Consider the following 23,015-nt stretch of genomic DNA (forward strand, 5'->3'; position numbering starts at 1 on the left):
CTTGGGCAGTGATGACCCTTGTAATTAGCAGAGGTTATAGACTTTTTCTAAAATCAGGAGGCAATCCTGTAGCTCTCCACTGAGTCTGTTTTGATGGCAAGTACTCTACGAGGGCTCAGTAAGTGGGAAAAGAATTGGCAAACAATGAAGTAAGCCCCCTGTCTGATTCTTCCCTAAAGCATGAAATATGGGTGACCATGTGCTCTTTAGGTCCCATAAATGAGGAAAAGCTGAAGCCAAATCCACTGAATGCCCACCTGGGCACGGAGAGGAGCTCATCAGGGATCTCGGTGCCCAGGACCATAGGAAATCTCTGCTTGGCTCTCCAGGATAGGCCGCTGGAATTGGTGCGGTGCAAAATGGAGTTGCCAGCAAAGGTGAGTGGGTCTCCATTTCCCACATAGGGTTCATCTTCATGCTTGTCAAAAAGTGAGTTTTCAAGCTACGTCCCAGAGAGGATGTTTCTAGAGGTGTTTTGTAGTGGATTTTTGCACTGAAGATCTTTCTAATTCTTAATGTCTTTCATATCCCCACTAGGAATTGAGGGCTGCTATGATCTTTTGGTTTTCCTATAAAACAGAAATTGGAGGTAAGCTAACTGCTAAGCGCAATCAGAGTGGAAGCATCTGGTTAACATCGACTTGCTAGAGCCCTGTTTATCACAGGAAATTCCAGAGATGGTCTGGATGGGAATCATGAGAGTGTTTATTGAATATGCAGATTCCTAGCTCTCAGCCCTGACCTGAATTGGAATTTGCAAATTCCAGGCCCAGTATTCTGTGATTTAACGTACTTTCCTGGGGAGTTTGAAAGACCCTATAGCTTGAGAACTGTTTCCCACTGGGTTGAGTCTTTAGTAAATGGCGGAGATGGATGATATGGAACATGGGGCCTGCATGTTGAAGCTTGGTGGTGAAGGCCTCGCCCCTGGGCTCCTCCAGCCAGCTGTAGGCAGAAAGCTGCCTCTCAGGTGGTATTCTAGAAACATTGCCAGGAGCTGTGTGGCTTTGGGGAGGTTTCTCAATCATTCTGTGTCAGTTTTTTAACCTTTAAAACAGGCATAATAGTAGTGCCTGCTTCATAGAATTGTTGTGAGGACTAAATGTATAATATGCTTTAAATCCTCCCAATAGTGTTCAGCCCACAGGAAAAACTATGTACACATCTGTTGCTGCTGCTCCTATGTCTGTTATAATTATTATTCCATTCTCCACTGCCTAGGATGTCTGTCCTCTAAAACCCAGGAATCATGGGTGATTTACCTGTTGGCCCTTGATCTGTTTTTGTAAATAAAGTTTTATTGGAACGCAGCCATGCCCATTCCTTTATGTTATCATCTATGGCTGCTCTCCTGCTGCAACAGTAGCGTTAAATGGTTGCCACAAGGACCACATGACCTACAAAGTTTAAAATATTTAGTCTTTGATCCCCTTCAGAAAAAGCTTACCAACTCTTGCTCTAAACGCCTTTGAGCCCCTCTTAAATGTTGATCACCCAAAGGAACAGCAAAGGCAATTGTGTCAGAGGTTAACTGATAGTCTGATAGTCTGTTCAGGGCGAGCCCTGTGAGTGAAGCAGAGCGCAGCAGGTGGATGAAGCAGAGGGCAGAGGACATCCCTGAGAAGAGCCTGGAGGGATAGGACTTGGCCAGTCTCAAGGGGGTCCTGGCCTCAGCTTTTATGAGGCTGGAGCCTATCTGACAACAAGAGAGGGCGTTCCTTTCCCACCTACCAATGGCTTCTCTCTTCCAATCTTCATATCACTTCCTCAACTGGTCAGTTTCGAAAATATCCTCACTGAGATCAGAGCAAACCACCACATCCAATAGCTTCAAAGAAAATGATATTTTACTGTATTTCATCCAGCATGATTAGTAAGTGCCCACCGTGTGCTTGACCCTGGGGCAGGTACAGAAAATAAAACCTGGCCCTTGCCCCATGGAGTCCCTAATCTATCTTTGAACTGCAAAGCCATAAACTCTTCAAACCCAGGACTTAAGACTCCAGCCTTGTTCATTGGACACCCTGGGACATAAAGTGCCTAGGATTGCAAATCACTGGTAACTAATTAACACCCAGAGTCAAGATCATAAATGAAAATCACCTGGGGCAGGTTATGTTTGTTGAAGACCTATGATCCCATTAGAGGACGTTTGGCTGAGTAAGAAGTGTGCAGACCATGGTGTTCTTCTTGCCTGTCTTTTACCAGAAGACAGCGTGCATGGACAGAAAGAGCTATAGTTGCCCAAACCTTCCTCTGTTTCTTGCACCTGTGTTTTCCATAGGTTATCTCACTGAATTCTTATACTAATCCCATTAATAGGCACCACTACCCAATTTACATGAGGAAAGCAGGTGCTCAAAACCGCTTCTGGTGAGCAGCAGAAGTGGGATTTAAATTCCTGTCCATCTGACTCCAAAGCTTTTGCTATAGTATATCATTTAGGTAAGTTTGAGAAGGAAAGGAAAGATAAAAGCGTATCAGAGGGCAGGGAAAGGTGAAGAGAATTCAACAGCCCCTCGACTGCCTGTTTGAAGAACTAAAGTCTGAGATTAAGCAGAAAGGTACCACGGCAAGAGTGTTGCCCTTTTCTTTAGAAAACAAAACAGCAAAGTCCTAAAACCCTGCTTCCTGGCTATCCATTCTTTCAATTACATTTAAGAACTAAAAGTCTCCTGGGTGTTCCTCCCATATACCTAGAGCCATTATTCTCATGAAGGTGATGTTCATCAGGTCCATCCCCAACCATTTTTTAATCATTAAGATTGTATTTGCTGACATATGCCCTGTTAGCTGTTGGGCAAGTTCAGATTCTTTTGATGAACACAGGTGGCTTCCCATGGTTGGAGATCGTGGGAGATGTCTCTCTACACCCTCTTACAACCTCACGGTTTGTGGCTATAGTGGAAAGGAAGCCATCACAGATCTCCTCAGCCCATTCGAGGTGAGCCTCTGGCTGTCATGCCTCCTATTTTACAGCTCAGGAAGCCCCACGTTCTGCCTTGGGAAATGCTTTTCTGACAGAAAGTGCTCTTCTGACCACAGGACTGGCCCATCTGGCCACACAGTAGGTCTGAGGTGGAGATAGGCAGGACCTGGACCTTGAAGATTGCCCCGATACCGCAGACTCTCATACCTCTTGTATGCAAGAGTAGGAGGGTGTATAAGTACACACAACATCATGCTGGGCAGGTAGGGACCATTGTGCACACCTCTTTCCAGCCCGCATTTAGTAACATGACATTGGTAGCTTGAAATTGACCACAGTGGAGGCCTTTATACCCTGGAAATCAGCAAACACTACATATAAGGTCTTGTTCCCTCTGAGAACTGATTGTTGAACATTTATCTGTGCATGACTGAGTATACCCCATTCTTTTCTTCCACTATGAATACATTTTTCTAGTTCTTTACTATTACAAAAAAATACCACGATGAATATGTTATATAGTACTTTATATACATATGTGTGTATTTCTTTAGGGTATATATTTGGAAGTTAACTTTTTAACTCTTAAACTACACACATTTCAATTTACAGGATAGCATCAGATGGCTGGTCTACCAGCAGTATGTAAGATTTCCTGTTTCCCCCCATTCTTGTTGACACTTGGTATGGCCAGCTTTCTTCATTTATGCCAATCTGAGTTTGAGGTAGCACTTCATTTGCATTTGAACTGACATTTTTTCTTTTTTATGTCCTTTGATAATCCCCTTAAAATATTCCCATAAAGTGTTTATTCATTCTTTATTGGACTTAAATACTTTATGGTTATTTTATAGATAATTTTTATTTCTATTGTGAAATGTATGTTTTATCTGTTATACGAGCAGTTTTTGATGCTGTCAAGGAATGTTATTGCTGGTGTACAGAAACGTCACTGATTTTATATGCTCATCTCAGCATTAGCCTTTTCAAAACTTTCCCAGTCTGGGGAGCTTGAGATTTTATGTTAAACTTGATATCTGTCCTTAAAAGGGTCAATGACATTTTCTTTGGTTACTTTTTGTAATGCCACAGTACATATGGGAGGGTCAAAGTTTCTAAGATGACTGCCAGGGCAAGGTCCAAAAAGCATTTATCACAAGGTGTCTTTGTCTTTGGTGAGTCTGTTCATTCGCAACAATGGTTTGGATGAAATTCACTTGTGTTCTCTCTTTCATCTTGTTTGTTGCCCACATAGCAGCTGTATCAGTAAGTAGAGTTCTGCTTTTCTGGATATTTAGAAATATTAATTCAAGTATATGTTACATATTTTCTATATGTTCATTTTCTTCCAGATTAATCATCTCTCTAAAGGAAATGGTAAGAATCAACTGAAATGCATAGAGTGTTTTCTGAACTTTCTTTCGTTCATCAAGATTAATAACAATTTGTTTCCTACTTTTAACAGAACATGATGAAGAGTTTCATGAACAGAAGGGTATTTCAGAAATCAACTTAGGTGGGTTCAATTTTTGCCTTACTAATGCTTTGAAATACTTTTAAATCTTGTGCTACAATTGCTGTAAAGCTCTTACCTTCATGATAGAGTATTGGGTAACTTTAAGGGAGAAATATCTATTGTTACTTCATTAGAATTTTGCAGTTTCTGAAAAATGGAAATGTGGAAAGAGAATGATGGTTAGACCAAATTTTCTAGAGGAACTAGTGAGTGTTCCATGGATCTAGAAATGCATCACATGATTTTTGTTTATAAAAATGTTGATTTTCGGGGCGCCTGCGTGGCTCAGTGGGTTAAGCCTCTGCCTCGGTTCAGGTCATGATCTCAGCGTCCTGGGATCGAGCCCTGCATTGGGCTCTCTGCTTATCAGGGAGCCTGCTTCCCCCTCTTTCTGCTTGCCTCTCTGCCTGCCTCTGCCTGCCTCTCTGCCTGCTTGTGATTTGTCTCTCTCTCTGTGTCAAATAAATTTAAAAAAAAAAAAAAAAGACTACTCAGAAAAAAAATGTTGATTTTCCTGTTTCTATTTTGAAAAAACAAAAGTGGGTGATTATATCACTTGCTACATATACACATGCATATGTAAGTATGTATACATGTGTATATTACTCCTACTGAAAAGGCAATTCAAAACCTGGGTCCTAATGTCCATGGGGCAGGGTATCAATGCTATTTGTTTTTGTTTAATTGTTCCATTTTCAAGTACATAGGTGAGGTTTATGGAGCTTAAGAAATAAGGGTATGGGGAAAGGGATCATGATACCGTAGTTAGTCATTAGCAAGGGAAACCATGACTTCTCCTAATATTTAAAACCCCAATGATGTCATTTACCATGAACGAGCCATCAACTTGGCCATGTGAGGCCGTGGTGATAATTCTTTTTTTTTTTTCTTTTAAAGATTTTATTTATTTATTTGACAAAGAGAGATCACAAGTAGGCAGAGAGGCAGGCAGAGAGAAAGGAGGAAGCAGGCTCCCCGCCAAGCAGAGAGCCCGATGCGGGGCTCGATCCCAGGACCCTGAAATCATGACCTGAGCCAAAAGGCAGAGGTTTAACCCACTGAGCTACCCAGGCGCCCCCGTGGTGATAATTCTTTAGCTAGATTCCCCTGCTGTAAATCAGGTGCTGTTCTCAGAATTAACTACAATCCCCTGACCTTGTTTGAAGTATTTTGTGATTTACAGGGAAGGCTGTTTGTCAAACATGAGGGATGTCATAAAAAGAGACATTCTTTTAAATGCTCATAAAATTTTCCCACAAAGATTTTTCCTTTTAAGACTTCTATTTGCAAAACACTACGAGGCCCGGAATCAAGGAATAGCATAAGGGAGGAAGTTTATCATGCTAAGATCCTGATAGCAGGTATCTGGAGATACAGTTTGAGTGGATCCATCCATATTTGCCTGGTCTTTATTGCAAGGGCATTATCTCGAACTTGGCTTTTAGAGGGTACCAATGTTTTTTCACAAGACAGAGCAAAACCAACCCATTTACCTAGAGTCACGAAGAAGGATGGAATGATAGCAGAAAGGCACTGGATAGGAGGTCAGGAGTTCTCAAGCCCACTCACCGGCTGATGACCCCGTGCATTACTTCTTGTCTCAAGATTCCCTTGTGCCCCCTAAAGTACAAGAGGTTTGGAGTCGATGATCAAAAAGATCCTTCCTAACTCACTTCTTACTTTTAAGATTCTTGGCTGAGTTTTCTTGTTCCAAAAATGAAGACAGAGGATGTGAAAATACATGATATTGATGAGCTATTTACATTTACTCAGAGGGAATTTAGCATTGTTTGGAAAAGATGTTGACCAAAGATTAACAATGCAAAGTTTGGAAATGGAAAATATTAATTTTATTATGAGAAATGCATTTAGTAATACTCGTTCAAATCTTTCTTTCTTTCTTTCTTTCTTTCTTTTTTTTTTCAATCTGTGTCTAGCTGCGGGCTTGGACCTCTTTCAAGGAGACATCCTCCTGCAGGTGAGTATCTCTCAAGGACACAATTAATATTCCTCAGGACTGGCTGTTTTTTATGACTGGGAGGCTCCGCTGTGTCCAGCCCTGGGCTAGACACTGTGGAGGACATGAAAGAACCTAATCTATCATCTGTGCCCACAAGGGCTTCCACTTTGGTTGATGATGACAAAAACAGATGGAAAATTAGCAAACAGTACAAAGAATCTATAATTATCACATTACTTGTTCACCCAATTTTCCTAGCAAGTGAAGAACGAGAGAAGGAAATGCACCAATATGTTTAAAGTGGCAATCTCAGTTTTTGGAGATTGCGGATCTTTGAAGTTTTATTCTTAATGATTTCTCTGAAGTTTCCAAATTGTCTGTGATGAACTTGTATTGTTGTACAATCAGAATACAAATGCTATTGTTTGAATTGTATGATAGGTTGTTTGTGGTGTGAAAGTTTAGCGAAGACAGAAGCCAGGGGGCCTAGAGGACTCACCTTCCCAGTCATCTTTGTCTTTTTCCACAGAACTCCAGAAATGGCCTGAGAGACCCTAGCACCAGGTGGAAGTTCCCCATTCCTTACATTCTGGCTGACAATCTGGGTAATATTAATTGTTTTAATTAGGAATTTTGGGCTTTGCTCTTCTACCCCTGCACTCCTCCAGTTCATAGGTTTCAGATGGGGAGTAACACCAATGCATATGGGGGTTTCCAAGCCCTGATAATTCTTTATCCCATGGGATGAAAGGCATGACCTTATATTGACCCAGTGCTACTTAAAGAGTCTGAGATACAGCGCATCAGATAGTAATTTTAAAAGTTACAGAGTATCAAATAATAAGTTTAAAAGTACAGAACACATTAATGTTTGAATATAACCAAAAGCGCCCCCAAAGAACAAAAATGCAATGAAATATAATTTAGCTTCACAACCACAACAAATTTACGCTTTAAGTAATAGTTCGTTTGGGTGAATCTACGTAGATTTTCAGCATCCTGATTTCATCCCCTTTCGTTAGGAGACAAACATTCCACACTTTTGAGAGCTAGAAAAGTCTATATTTCCCATGCTAGGAGCCCTTGTTCCTCAGTATTAATAATTTCAATTCTTTTCTCTCTCAAGATGAAGGACTGGTTAAGTCATAGTTCACTCATTGTTGGGAATAGTACTCGGGAGAAATAAATGACTATTCAAAGCCACGCGTGGACACTGACTGACCCCAAGCTGGTGACTGACAGCTGGGCAGCCAGATGAGGCAATGCCCGCAAAGCCCAACTCACACGGAGGCAGGAGGATCAGAGGAGAGGGGAAGCTGGGACAAGCCCGCTCGATCTCAAGGCACTGTGAGGCTGCGCCCTCAGGAGACACAGCTCATGTGTCAGTATTTTCCATCACTGTTAGTAGCCCTGGTCCCTTTTCTGGAGGACAGCTAGATATATGCAAATGCTGTTGTTCTCAGTGAATCTTTTGGAAATTTGAGGTTTTATTCCCATTCCCCAGGATTGCCCACACTTCTGCAAATTCACAGATACCCATATTCACTGGAAGGTGATTTAAGAAAGCTCAACTTTCGCGAGGGTACTTCCCCCACGACAATTTTTCTCCCTGCCTGTCACACCTACATCAGTCCCCCTTCCATCAAGACACAGGCACACCAGTATATGCAGGACATGTGCCTTCACCTAATATTTGGTTGAGGCTTCACCAGGCCTCTGTGAGGCGTTAGGTCTGTGCCTCTCAGACTTTTGTGTGCATAAGGCTCCCCTGAGGATCTTCTGAAACTGTGGAGTAGATCAGGGTTGGGGTCTGGGATTCTGGACAATCCCCCAGGTGATGCTGATGCTTTTAGTCGGCTGGGCCCAGCTTGAGTAGCAGGTGTCTTTAGCTGTAGCTGGTGACTGAGGAAGGGAGAAAGATGGAAGACAGGTGGCCTGAAATACGGTAACAACAGTAAGGACACAGCGGTGGTTCTCAGCACCACGTGAGAATCACCTTTAGTGTTAAAATAAGGGCAGATGCCCAAGTCTATACCATTGTAGAAAGCAGACATAGCAGAGTTTCATATTTGTATACAATTTTTAAATTAAAATTAAACTTACTCAGAGTAAAATACACAACTCAGTGTAAAAGTCAATGGCTTTTGATAAATGCACATACGTATGTGACCCAATCTCCTGTCACTCCAGAAATTTCCATGTGCTTGTTTCCAGCCAATCCCTACCTTCCTCTCCAAGACACTACCATTCTAATTTTTCTCCCTATCAATTAGTGTTATGTGATTTATAGGTAAATAGAATCCTTCAGTGTTCACTCTTTTGTATCTGGATTCTTTTGTGTAACATGTTTTTTATGTTTTTCCATATCATTGTAGATCAGTAGTTAATTTTTTTTTTTTTTACTACTCAGTAATAGGGCAATTGTTCATCTATTTTTCAGTTGATGGATATTGGGTTGTGCTAAGTTACATATATATATATATATATAATTATTATTTGTCTTGAGCAAATGTCTAGAAATAGAATTACTTGATTATACAGCAAGTATATGTTTAACCTTAGTAAAAAATGCCAAACAGTTTTCCAAAGTGGCTATACCATTTTTCACTCTCACAAGCAATGTAGCTATGTCCCATTTGCTCCACATTTTCAATAGCATAGGTGGAATTAATCTTTTTTAACTGTAGACATTCTGGTGATTACAAAATGGAATTTCACTGTGATTTTAATTTGCATTTCCCTAATGTGACTAATGGTATTTCCCACATTTTCATGTGCTGTTGGTCATTTGTGTATGTTCTTTTACAGAATGTCTGTTCAACTCTTATTATGCTTTTTTTATTGTATTGTTTGTCTTTTCATTATTTGCAGAAGAACTTCATATACTGTGGATGAAGTCTTTTGTCAGAGATAGGTAGATAGATATCTTTAATAATTTCTCTCAGTCTGTGACTTTCCTTTTTTTTGTTTGTTGTTTTGTTTTTGTTTTTTAGGCAGTGTATTTATTAATCTTTTCAAAGAAGTAACTTTTGACTTGCTAATTTTCCCTTTCTTCTCTGCTTTCTATTTGGTTGCTTTTTGTTTGTCTTTATTATTTCCTTTCTTCTACTTAATTCCAGTTTATTTTGCTCTTCTTTTTTGGATTAAAGGTGGAAATTTATATCACTGATTTTAAACTTTCATTTTTCTAATAAAATATGTTATAATATGGCATCTAAAGCTGTAAATTTTATTTAAAGTTCTGCTTTAACTGTTCTTCACAAATTTTGATATGGTTGTATCTTCACTAAAGTTTAGATATGTTCTAATACCTGTTGCATTTTTTTTGAAATCCATGGGTCAATTAGAAGTATGTTTTTAAAATTTACAAGTGTCTATAGCGCTTCTAGATATTGTATTATTGATTTCTAGTTTAATTTTGTTGAGGTCAGAGAACATATTCTATAAGATTTTGGTCTTTTGAAATTTACTGAGACATATTTTATGGCTTATCTTTGTGACTGATCCATGTGTGCTGATCCATGTGGCTGGTGTGGGTGTATTATTTTATCCAAGTCAAATAGGTCAAGGTGATTGTGTTGTTCAAATATTTTTATCTACAAGGAGTTTTGGATAGTTTTATCTGCTACTGAGAGAGAGTTGTTAATAACTATAATTGTGTGTTTATTTATTATTTTAGCATTTTCATGAAACTGCTCTTTTGGACAAGTACATTAGTCTATCATCTTGCTAAATTGACCTATTGTTTAGGGAAATTTCTCTTTATGTCTGGTAATCCTCTCTATTTTGAAGTCTACTTTGTCTAATTTAAATATAGCTACACCAGTTTTGTTTTTTTTTTTAACTTACTGTTTTCACTGTGTATCTTTTTTAGTTTTTATTCCTAACCTATCGTTGTCTTTATATTTAAAATGTCTCTTTTTTAGGCAGTATATATCTGGGTCCCACATTTTTTTTTTTAAGATTATTTATTTATTTATTTGACAGACAGAGATCACAAGTAGGCAGAGAGGCAGGCACAGAGAGAGGAGGAAGCAGGCTCACCGCTGAGCAGAGAGCCCGATGCAGGGCTCGATCCCAGGACCCTGGATCATGGCCTGAACCAAAGGCAGAGGCTTTACCCCACTGAGCCACTCAGGCGCCCCTGGGTCCCACATTTTTATCCAGTGTATCAACTTCTGAATTTCAATTGAAACATTTGGTCTATTTACTTTTTTTTCTGTTTTTTTAAGTTTTAATTTTTCCCATTTATTTTTTAATATGAATTCAATTAATTAACATATAATGTACTATTTGTTTCAGGGGTACAGGTCTGTGGTTCATCAGTCTTATATCATAGCCAGTGCGTATTACAGCACATACCCTTCCCAGTGTCCATCACCCAGTTACGCCCATCCCCCCCACCCTCCTCCATTCCAGCAACCCTCAGTTTGTTTCCTAAGATTATGAGTTTCTTACGGTTTGTCTCCCTCTCTGGTTTCGTCCTGTTTTACTTTTTCCTCTCTTCCCTTATTTATATTTAATGTAATAATTGATAAAGTTTGATTTAGAACTATCAGTTATTATTTGCCTTCTATTTTTCTTTTATTTCTTCTTATTTCTGGCTTCTTTTGGTTAGATCCAACAATTTAATATTTCATTTGGTTCTTGTAGTGACTTTTTAGCTCAATCCCTTTGTATCATTTTGAAAGGTTTTAGGGATTATAATTTGTAACCTTAACATGTGACAGTGTACTTAGACTTAATATTATGCCATTTTGCATAAAATGTAAGCATTTTACACCACTATAATTCCATTTATACCCCTTTCTTTTGTACTATTGTTGGCTTATACTTTTCAACTATATATTTTATAAACCTCATAATAGTGTTATCATTTTTTTGCTTTAATCAGTTGTCACTTAATGTAATTAATGAAGAAAAGTAGTCTTTATATTTACTTTTATACTTGGAATTTCTGGTGTTGTTCACTCTTCCTAGAGATTTAAGTTTCTATGTGGTGTCATTTCTCTTTAGCCTAAAGAACTTCATTTAGCAATATATATTTTTTCTTTTTAAGTAGGCTACATAACCAGCACGGAGACCAACATGGGGCTTGAACTTACAACCCCGAGATCAAGCCCTGAGCTAGATTAAGAGTTGGATGCTTAACTGACTGAGCCACCCAGCTTCCCCTTCCTTTAGCATTTCTTATAGATTAAAACTGTTGGTGACAAATTCTCTTCTTTCTCCAAAATAACTTCTTTATTGCCTTCATTTCGAAGGGCGATTTTTCCCCCAACTGGAAATAGAATTTAACAGGTATTTTCCCCTTCTTTAAAGTTTGTAATTATTGTCCTTTTCTTTTCCACATTTTATTATGAAAAAATTTAAATATATAAAACAACTGTGCAGTGAACACTCGTGTACTCATCAGCCTACATTATACAAACATCATTCCGCTACATTTGCTCTATCTTATGGAAACATCCTGTCCATCCTTGTATCCTTCTATCAATACATTCTGTTCCTGACACATTTCAAAGTAAATTTCATGGACCAGTGTGCCTTACCCCAAACACTGCAGCATTTGTATCTTTAACTAAAGTTTAATGTTTGTTTATGGTTCTTCTTAATGTAAAATATACATACAGTAAAATGCATGGAGTCTTAAGTATACAGTTCAATGAGTTTTAAAATATTTAGACACCTTGTAATTTATACATTACACTTATACAATGTAAAAATATTCATACAACTCCTATTAAGATATGGAGCCCATTTATTATCCCAGAAATTTCTCCCACCTACTTTCATAGTACTCTCACCCTTCCAGAAATAACTTTTTCATTGTTTTAATCATAGGTGAGTCTTGCCTGTTCTAGAATTTCATACAAATAGAATCATTTTTTATTCCTTTTTTGATTATTCAGTAAAATGTTTTCGAGATTCACCAGTGCTGTGGACATCAGTAATTTGTTCCTTCTTATTATTGAGTGGTATTCCATTACTTGAATACAGAATATCACAGCATGTTCAACTGATCCCCTATTGATAGCCACTTGGGTTGATTCTGTGCTTGAGTTATTTGACTAAAGCTACTATGAACATTCCTGTACATTCCCGTTTTGAATATATGTTTTTATGTCTCTGGTGTAAACATTTAAAGTGAAATTGCTGGGTTATAATATAGAGGTAGGTTTAGTGTTGGATCTCTTTCAAAGTGCTTGTACCATTTTACAAACTTCCATGAATGATGAATGAAAGTTCATTTACTACACATCTTTGCCAATATTCGTTGTTGGTAATCTTTTCAATTTTAGCCATGTTGGTGGACATGTAGTGGTATTTAATGGTTGTTTTAGTTTACTTATTGTTGTTTCACTTTCTTTTTTGTTTGCTTATTGGTCATTTGTATGTCTTCCTTTGTGAAATATCTGTTTAAACAGTTTGACCATTTAAAAAATTTATTTGTCTATTTTCCTTTGAGTTGTAGTTCTTTATATATTCTAGACACAAGTCTTTTGTCAGATTTGTATTTTGCAAATATTTTGCCCCAGTTACATTGTTTCTGGTCTTTTTTCTTAAACTTTTGTGACAATTAATCTGTCTTGGGTATAAATATTTATATTCTAGATGCCACAAAGAATAGGTAAAATTTCATAAAAGTCTTTCAGTAGGCCTAATGCATACTCTTGTTGTTACCCATGTTGTGTCCACAAGTCATTTACTGATCATTCCACTGATTTATTTAATGACCTTAGTATAATTCTATGACATCTGAACTATGGAATCTCCAATTTCATGGTTTATTAAATGAAATAAGGGCCAGGAAAACATAAAGTAAGTACTTGGTAAACTGCCAAGAATTATAAACTCTTTGAGAGAGTGCACAAAATCAAACATACAACAAATACAATTTAACTTTATATAACTGAGCTTAAATTTTAACTTAGAGCTCCACCTTCAGTGAGTTGATGGGAGGGGGAAAAAAATTACCAAAACCACATACTAAGTGAAACGTAATCTCTGTTCCTCTGGATTATCTTTCCTCCCCACCCCATGCTTGTCTTGTGCAATGCCACAGCACATGCATGTTATGGGTAAGAAAGACATTTGATATTTGGTCACTGGTCCTAACTTACAGGTTACTGGTAAGCATCTACCGTTCTAGCTACTTCAGACTCGTTAGGCTTTTGCTGCTTTGGATCCAAGACTGAGTCATAAAAATCTTTTCCAAGGTTGTTTTCAGGGCTACCTGTGTAGTCTTGCCATCTCCCCAGGGGTCTCACAGGGAAACAGGGTGACATACCATCTGTGCTCCATGTGCCTTCAGACCCTGTACACCTCTCTAATCTCTGCTCTCTTCCACCCACAGGAGGGTGTATCTTTTTAGACTGGTGTACACACCATTCTCACTGCTTCTCTCTGGATGCTTTATTCACTCAGGAGAGAGAAATGGCTTGCAGTCCCTTCTGTCTTCTGCTCTGTGGCTTAACTCTGCTGGGGCAGTGCCCTCAGGATCTTCCCGTGAGTTGGGAAGGGGAAGAGAGGAAATGAGGAAGTGAGTTCATAATTTCGTTCAGCTACACACACGAGTATATTTTTACTTTGTTAGTATATTAACATTGTGTATTTAAAGGGCATAAATAATGTTTATGTAAGTGACTAGTTTTATAGTTTTAGTTTCCAAGGAATCTGCTTACTACCAAAAAATATATCATGGACCTCTGTGGATTTCATGTGCCGGCAAGATTTTCTCCAACTATGTTATGTATATTATCTAAGATCTAAGCTCGTTGATATTTTTACTGATTTCTGCAGGGCTGAATGCTAAAGGAGCCATTCTTTATGCCTTTGAAATGTTCCGCCTCAAGTCCTGTGTGGATTTCAAGCCCTATGAAGGAGAAAGCTCATACATCATATTTCAGAAGTTTGAAGGGTAAGGATGAAATTTTATGAAGTGTGTAGTTATACCTCTTTTTGTTTATAAAAGTGATACATGCCTTTCAAAAGAAGAAACTGGAAAGAAGCTAAAAGCAAAATCGAATCTTTCTCTGTGAGTTTTTAAAGTCTGTAATGTTTTTAATGATCTTGATGGAAAATGAAGGTTTTTGTTTTTGTTTTTATACCTCTGGGCCTAGGAAGATTCATTTCAATTTTTTTCCTTGGTTTAGGTCATGTTTTAAATTATAGTACTTTTTCTTCTAAGTCAGGTATATTAAAGTATAAATTATACAGCCTTTTTTATGGTACTCGTTTAAATTACGGTGCATTGTTGGCTGGACCTCTTTGAAAAGCTCTCGATGTAGTGCGTAGTTATTTATTCCCAGGAGAAATAAAGGGTATATCAAGAAAGAAGTTCTTTTTTTTTTTTTTTAAGTGATATTTATGTCAAGGAACCTGGGCTAGATGAGGTTGGGAAGCCAAGTGACCACCAGCTGTGACTGCAAATGTGTGTGTCTTTAAGGCCCACCTGGGGACATTTCTTCCTGCTGCAGTTCCCCACACTGCCTCTAGAAGTTGCCTGGATTTGGTTGTCTAGTTCTGTTAGCATTTTTGTTCATCGCGGATGGATGACACAGAGGAGGAAGGAACTTAGCGCATGATTTAGCCTCTTAAGAAAAAAAAAATGCCAAAAATAGTAGTAACAAAAGTTAAGTTGTGATGATCACTTAGATAAAGGTCAAGTACCTTTACTTACTTGAGTAATTGCTTTCTTGGCTCCGACTCTTATTACAAATGAAATTTTTGTACAGCTACTAAGTGCCAGGAAGTGTGCCCATCTCTGGATACAAAGAAGCAAGAGACGGTCTTAGACCTCATAAGGTTTAGAGCAGGCACCTGGGAGTGGTGGAGCAACAGTGAGTAAATAGTTCCACACACTGAAGGGAGTGCATGGGCTGTCGGAGGACAGGGAGGCAGAGGAAAGGGAAGGGGGATGGGGGAATGGGGGATGGGAAGAGAGCGGGAGAAGAGAGAAAGGGGAAGGAAGAAGAAGGAAGAAAAAAAGGAAGAGAGCCACAGAAGGGAAAAACAAACCTAAACACGAATCTGGCTTACTTGGAGAACTCATTCGGTTCTGAGTGTGTAAGGGGCAGAGGGGTGAGCCACGGAACCAGGATGATAAACAGGAGTCTGGGAAAAGACAAACCACGTGTGAGGGAATCCACCGTTTAGGGCATGACTCCTTATATGTTCAGTTTTCCATTTTAGAAAGATTACTCTAGCAACAGTGGAAACAGAATTGCTGTATGGGCACGAGAGGTGGCAGGAGACCAATGAAAGAATGTCTCAGTTGTCCAGGACAGAAAGAAAAGGGGACCCACGCGAAAGAAGAGGCAGTTGAAATGAAGAGGAGTGAATGGATTTCAGAACTATGAAAACAGGGAGACTTCTCAAAAGCTGTCTGCCTGTCTACATGAGGGGTTAAGAAGAAAGAGGAATCAAAGAAGTCTCTGATTTTTGATTCAGTGATGGGCGAGGGGTAACTTTATTCGCCGAGTTTGGGAATGTTGCCAGGAGAACCACTTTGGCAGTAAGATAGTGAATGCATTTCCGGTCATGTGCTGAGGTTCTTGTGGCTTACATAAGTGAAGATAACCAATAGTATTTGCACAGTTTCTTTTTATGTGAAGGAAAATCATGTAAACTATACCTTGGGCCTTGCCAAGTGCACTGATTTTAGAGTTTCTCTGTTTTGGACCTTTTCATCTTGTTCCTTGGCAACCTTTGTGCTTCTAGAAAGTACCAAAGCCTTTAATTATTTATTTAAGATTTCAGGAAAAAAACCCCTTCATTTTCTTAACATTTTTGTTTCCATTTTTAGCTACCACTTTTTCTTTTCTTTTCTTTTCTTTTTCTCTTAAAAACTAAACAAAGCTGGGGCACCTGGGTGGCTCAGTGGGTTAAGCCGCTGCCTTCGGCTCAGGTCATGATCTCAGGGTCCTGGGATCGAGTCCCGCATCGGGCTCTCTGCTCAGCAGGGAGCCTGTTTCCCTCTCTCTCTCTGCCTGCCTCTCCGTCTACTTGTGGTTTCTCTCTGTCAAATAAATAAATAAAATCTTTAAAAAAAAAAAAAACTAAACAAAGCTAATGAGATAACTCTCTAAAAGTTCTCTTTTCCCTAGTACAATTCTCAGGGCTTCTTTTTAGTTTGTAACTTAATCCCCAAGAACTTGATGAATGGGTAGGTCAGCTTTGAGGGACGTTGGCTGGAAACCCTGAGTCTGGGAGATTCTGACTGACCATGGCCAGTAGGTGTCTCTGTTACATGTAAGTTAGGAGAAGGGAAAGGGAGGAAGATGGTCTGGGGCAATAAACTGCCCTAAACTGGCCCCAAACTCTTCAGGGCTAAGGTCGCTGGAAGTGGTAAGTTAACAGGGCTCTTTTAGAAAGTCCAGGGAAAAGACTGAGAGCTGCAGAGTTGTGGCGTTTTTGCAACTTACACGTTTCCTTACACGTTTCATCCCTTTAAAAGGGATGCTTTTTAAAAAAAGATAAATAGTAAATGCTTCCTCTGGACTTTGGCTATCTCAGAGTCGACCGATTTGGTAATGAAATGCCGCTGTCAGAGAGGCAAATTGTTGGCTGTGATGTTTGCTTAGCTCAGTGAAGTTTCAAAAGATCATTGATTGTATTCTTAAAATTGCTGAATTTCATGGTATGTAAATTATCCCTCAAAATGTTGTTAGAAGATAATTAAGATATGCCTTTGAGTAAAAGTCAGATCCATTAGCATTTAAAGGCATATGATATTAGTAATCTCCGGGAAAACGCAGGTAAGACAGTGTGACAGGTAAGAAAAGACAGGTAAGACAATTCCAAAGAACTTGGAATCCATCGGTCACATTTAAAAGTATGGGCCAATCTCTGATTCTGTTGAGCACTGGTTCGAGAACGGATCCTCTTCCACAACTTAAAGCAGATGAGGAATCAATTCGTGGGAAGCTTGAGATTTGCTTAACAGAGGAGGAAAGTTGGATTCATGAAAAAAGACAAAAAATAGTTGGGAAATAAAGGGGACAAGAGGCTGCACTATGAGGAAGGTGGAGAATCTGCCAGGAGCTCCTTAGTCTACTGTCTTTTGCGGGAAGTGATGGGTCCTTCTGGCCCGAGCCTTTCTGTGCTTTCAGAATGCTGTGCATCGGCCAAAGAAATGGACTTGCTTCTTTAATGAGGTTCTTTTTCATGATCATAAACCTTACACGTGTTCACTTTAGGAAATTTGGAAATTCATTTCAGTATAAAGGAGAAAATTTAAATCAACCATAGCCACCACCCAGAGACAACTTAATATTGTGGTACAAAACAATATGTTATTCTGTAGAACGCCCTTTGGGCTTGTGAAGGTGAGAAGGAATGCCAATTTTTACATCTTTCTACTTGGTGCAGTATTAGGATTGATTTGCCTTGGAGTATATTATTACTTCTATAATGGACCACCACTTTTTTTTTTTTAAGATTTTATTTATTTATTTGACAGAGAGATCACAATTAGGCAGAGAGGCAGGCAGAGAGAGAGGAGGAAGCAGGCTTCTTGCTGAGCAGAGAGCCCGATGCGGGACTTGATCCCAGGACCCTGAGAACATGACCTGAGCTGAAGACAGAGGCTTTAACCCATTGAGCCACCCATGGACCCATGGACCACCACTTTTAAATTCTACTTATTATTCCCTTTAGGAAATGTTGTTCATTTAACCAGTCCCTTATTTTGAACTGTTAGCTTATGAGAATGCTATTGATAATTTCTTTTTCTAATCAAACCTAACTTCCTTCAAATTTGTGCTCTGGAACCCTGTGAATTACAGCCACTTGAGAGTTCATGAGGAGAAAATTTCCCTCTTCTCTTCTTTGAAGGTGCTGGTCTGAGGTTGGTGATCATCACGTGGGACAGAACCTTTCCATTGGCCAGGGATGTGACTATAAGGCCATCATTGAGCACGAGATCCTCCATGCTTTGGGATTTTACCACGAGCAGTCAAGAACTGACCGAGATGACTATGTAAACATCTGGTGGGATGAAATTCTTCCAGGTGGGTAGAAACCCAAGGAACTTGGATGGGATTTGCTGTTACATTTATCACTTGCTGGGACCGACCCTGGGATGTATGGAAAGCATCTGTGTGTGGATAGAAGCCTCAGCTGGGAACACAGAATAGGAAAAGGGTATGATTTGTTGGCATTCCCTGGGACCTGTGCTCATCTGATCATAACTGACCCCAGATAAGGGCCTTAGGGAATGGTATATATTGGCTAACTCAATGTTAATTGGAAGTTGATCAGAAGCCTTTGCTTTGTTTCAGTGTTCTTGTTGAAAATCTACCTAAAATGCTATTTTCCTGTCGTAGTCACCTGACATCCCCTGAGGATGTCATAGTCATTTTTCTGGATGTGAGATCACATGTAGGCCTAGGGGTCTGCATGGAGTTTAGCTGAACATATGATCACCCTAATATATACTCAAGAACCTTTTCTGTGCTTTGCCAAATCAATGACAGGTGTTTAAAAACAAAATAAAAAGACAACAAAAATGAATTCTTTTATCTGAAATTGTCACCCTGATTGTGTTCATTCTGACTGGTAGTCTGAGTTCTAGTCAATCAAAATTTGCCTGCCTTTCTTCCTCCAGTCTTCTTCCGTCCTCCTTTGTAAGTACCTCTATCCTTCTGCCTCCAGCCATATTATGCAAAGGATAGCACAGTCTTATTTTACTTACTGTTATGCAGGGGTGTTATTCTGACAATTTCTAAGTTCTTTAGCTTCTTTGGACTTCCTTGGACACCACCTTTCCTAGTTGTTTGAGACAAATAAGTAGATAGCTTTTGAATATACTAAAACATTTCTTTTTGAAAGATTTTACTTATTTCTTTGAGAGAGAGAGAGAGAGGGAGAGCACATGAGTGGGGGAGGCACAGAGGGAGAAACAGACTCCCGGATTTGTAGGGAGCCCAATGCCTTGGGGCTGATCCCAGGACCCTGAGATCATGACCTGAGCCCAAGGCAGACTTTAAACCAACCGAGTCACCCAGGCACCCCCATCTCCCTCCTTTCTAAAGATTTTATTTAATATTTTTGTGGGGAAGGGAGAGTAAAACAATTTTATTGAACAGTTTCCCAATGTGCTAGGAAAAAAAAAATCAATACTGTATTTCTGAAAACACCTAGATTTTAATTAGGAATTGGTTGAGGAAATAGAAAAACATTCTTTTTGGTAGCAATTGATTAATAAAACCTTGATGTATTAAAATGTCTTAACTATTACCATATGTGACTTTCATGAGGCGAGTGATTATCTGTTTTATTAAGATTCCAGTTTCATATATGGGTTCATATATAACAACGCGTCTATAATAATTTTACTTTTAGGGACTCGTAAGATCTTGTCGTACATTAAAATTAAATACAAATCCCCAAAGGACTTCTGCTGGAATAGCTCATTTTGAAGTATGGTGGGTCAAAATCACCTCAGAGATTTCTTGATCCGGGTCCCTCATGTTCTGATATGTCTATGAATGTGAAGTGGTGGGGAAAGGAGGAAAGCCGTATCATTTATAAAAACCTAATACAACCTAATACAACCCGATTGAACCTCCACCCCCGCACACCCATTCACCCGTCCCACCACGGGACACTGAGCTAGAGATCAAGTAATATTCTTCTTACTTGAAACAATATATCAAATATAATGTAGCTGTCTCCTGGATGTAATTGTGTTATAACTGTGTCTGTGCAGGTGGAGAAGGAGAGTGGGGTCATTGGTGATAGGATCTAATATCCCCTTGTAAGACTCAGGGCACTATTAGATTTTGTCTCTATTTGCCTAGAGGCTTGGATTTCTTACCCTCCTGTACAAAAACTTGGTTCTGCTGAGCATTAAGTCATGATGTTGAGAATACTCACACTTTTAAGCTTTGAAGAACACAATGATTAGTGCTTTTAGAATGATTTTCAGCCAAATGAGTTTCCCTTTCTCAGAGGGAACCAGCACATTTGCCCAGGTAATTTTCAGACTTGCTCAGTTCTTGGTTGAGCATGAGTTACTCAACATATATTGCTTATCTCTTACCTATATTTTCATCAGGTATAATTCCATATATCTAAATTTCCTGCTATCCCTGGAGAACTGTTCTCCAGTGAGATGTCAGATTATTAAGATGGTAAGCACGGGCAGTATTATTGCTCAGGGTAACTTAAAACATTTACTGCCTCTTGTCTTCTGTTGATGACAATATTACCCTTCAACCGAAGAGGATACAGTGTTGGCAACGTAGTTCTCTCCCCAACTATATCTCCATCTCTTAAGCCAGAATTGTGTTTTTTGGATCTGTTCTCTTCAACCAAGGAAAGATTTCAATTTCTAGGGTCCAGCAAGAGTATGCAAACTACAGCCCGTGGTTCATATTCTCTTGCTTTTTTGTAAATAAAGTTTCATGGGAACACAGCCATGCCCATGTATTTACATACTTCCATGGCTGCTTTTGTGCTACAGTGACAAGAGTTGAGTAGCGTGACAGAGACCACATGACTTGCAAAGTCAAAAATATTTTCCTTTATACAAAGGATTTGCCGACTGGCCTCCGGTTTATAATGTCACTTCCTCTTCAAGGCTCTCAGCTTCGAGTTCCCTGAAAACAGGACCTCGCCTGTCCTGTTGCTGCCAGGGGCCACCACCACTGAGCACAGCTCCCAGTATGTAGACAGTAGGCACAACAAAAAGGTGTTGCCTAACATCTTAACAAATTATTCAAAACATGTTTTTGGTAAAGCTTTCGGATAAGAATCCTTGCATAATAAAGAATAAAAGGATCCATTCTAACCTGATGATTTTATTTATTTTTTTAAAAATGGAACGATCAGTTTATTTTTTTATTATGTTTTAAAGATTTTATTTATTTATTTGACAGAGACAGATCACAAGTAGGCAGAGAGGCAGGCAGAGAGAGAGAGAGAGAGAGAGGGAAGCAGGCTCCCTGCTGAGTCCCAATGCAGGACTTGATCCCAGGACCTTGAGATCATGACCTGAGCTGAAGGCAGTGGCTTAACCCACTGAGCCACCCAGGTGCCCCTAACCTGATGACTTTAGTGAAAGTTAAGGAAAAACTATCTAGTGAATTCGAATGTGCTGTTTTAAGATCTCACCAGGAGTCACAAGCAGAGCCCAGACCAAGCCCCGGTCCTCACGCTGGTCAGATATTCTTTATGGTTGTATCCCTTAGGGTAGGACAACCTAGGACCAAATGCTTCTCCCTTCCCCGTTTGGGTCATTTATTTATTACAGTCCTGTGCCAACTTTGAATATGCTTTGATCCCTTCCAAGGGCAGTCTCCATGAAATCCCATGATTTAGGAGGATGAAGCACTGGTATTCTCATTTTACAGCTCAAGTGTTGATCAACAGGGTTCTTTGGCTTTTCCAAAAGTATTTAGAGACTCCCTCTCTAGCACTTGCTGGCCCACATTGTGTGGCTCATCTTCAGTCCTAAATGCACCTGCGTTGATGTCTTTCCATGGTGGTTACATGTTCTTCCCTTTAATTATTACAAACAGCTGGATGGGAAGCTAGAAAAGAAGGCCCTGAAGATGGGAAGTCATGATGGGGGAGTCGAAACATCTCACTAAGATTTCCTGTCACTCCCTAAGAAGGAAATTAAAAATCTGTGAACTTCCCATTATTGCAACTGAAACAGTAAAGTCCTGATGGCTCATGGATTAAAAGAATATCTGACCGGTTTCTCATTTCAGCATTCCACATGGCAGCATATATTACCTTGGGCCGATCCCCTAAAAGTATTTTCCTTTTCTATTTTGAAAGGAAAGTCGGTTTTATTCTTCCTATTTTATTTTTCTCTGTAAGAGGCTATTTCTGAAAAAGTGTGTGAACCTTCATTGCCAAGATACCCCTTTCTTGACAGCTGTTTCCCTTGCCCTCTGCCCCTTGGATTTCCTTTTTCTAACCCATGGAAGAGCTGGCCAGGTATAGCTCTTGGTGGATGAGGTACTTGCCTGTTAGCAAGATGTATCAATCCTGAGTATTTTCCTGAATTCAGAAATTCCTTTTCCTCCTGTTGGGAATACATACCATCACTTTGACATTTTATCCTCTCTTCCTTAAAACCTTATACATATACATACACACACATTTATTCATTTATTTGTTTATTTGTAAAATGAATCTTTGATTTAAACATATACATCTATTTGCGGTGGGTGGGAGGTTGGATGAGCCTGGGAGTGGGTATTGTGTAGGGCACGTATTGCATGGAGCACTGGGTGTGGTGCATAAACAATGAATTCTGGAACACTGAAAAGAAATTTAAAAAATAAATAAAAATTTAAAAATATATGTATATACATATATTTAATAATTTGTATGTAAAATTTATCCATTAATTATAACATGTCTTTTTATTTTAATATAGTTTTATATTTTTAATAAGTGTATATACTATTATAGAATTTAGTATCATCATATTATTTGTTACTATTAATGTGTGTTAATTTCATGTACCTCATGCTAATTATAAAACATGTTAAATATGTATATATATTTAAATCAACTATTCATTCATTTTCTCTTCTTTTCTTTTCTTTCTTTTTTTGAGTCACTGGGTCTCTGCTTAAAATCTAGTT

At 39.0% G+C, this 23,015-nt stretch overlaps 1 protein-coding gene across 1 annotated transcript in view; it reads left to right on the forward strand.

Annotated features, from left to right (window-relative positions):
* Positions 1-4,126: 4,126 nt before the first annotated feature.
* Positions 4,127-23,015, forward strand: part of MEP1A (meprin A subunit alpha) — a gene marked incomplete at its 5' end in the record, with an annotated part of 33,891 nt that continues 15,002 nt past the window's right edge. Inside the window, 7 exons of the mRNA XM_082729682.1 lie at positions 4,127-4,195; positions 4,282-4,306; positions 4,395-4,445; positions 6,383-6,423; positions 6,935-7,010; positions 14,209-14,326; positions 18,244-18,419. Of these exons, the coding sequence (XP_082585808.1) occupies positions 4,127-4,195; positions 4,282-4,306; positions 4,395-4,445; positions 6,383-6,423; positions 6,935-7,010; positions 14,209-14,326; positions 18,244-18,419 (556 nt within the window). The remainder of the gene's footprint in view (positions 4,196-4,281; positions 4,307-4,394; positions 4,446-6,382; positions 6,424-6,934; positions 7,011-14,208; positions 14,327-18,243; positions 18,420-23,015) is intronic.

This window comes from Mustela nivalis (genome assembly GCF_964662115.1).
Source record: "Mustela nivalis genome assembly, chromosome: 5".
Classification (NCBI taxonomy): Eukaryota; Metazoa; Chordata; class Mammalia; order Carnivora; family Mustelidae; genus Mustela; species Mustela nivalis.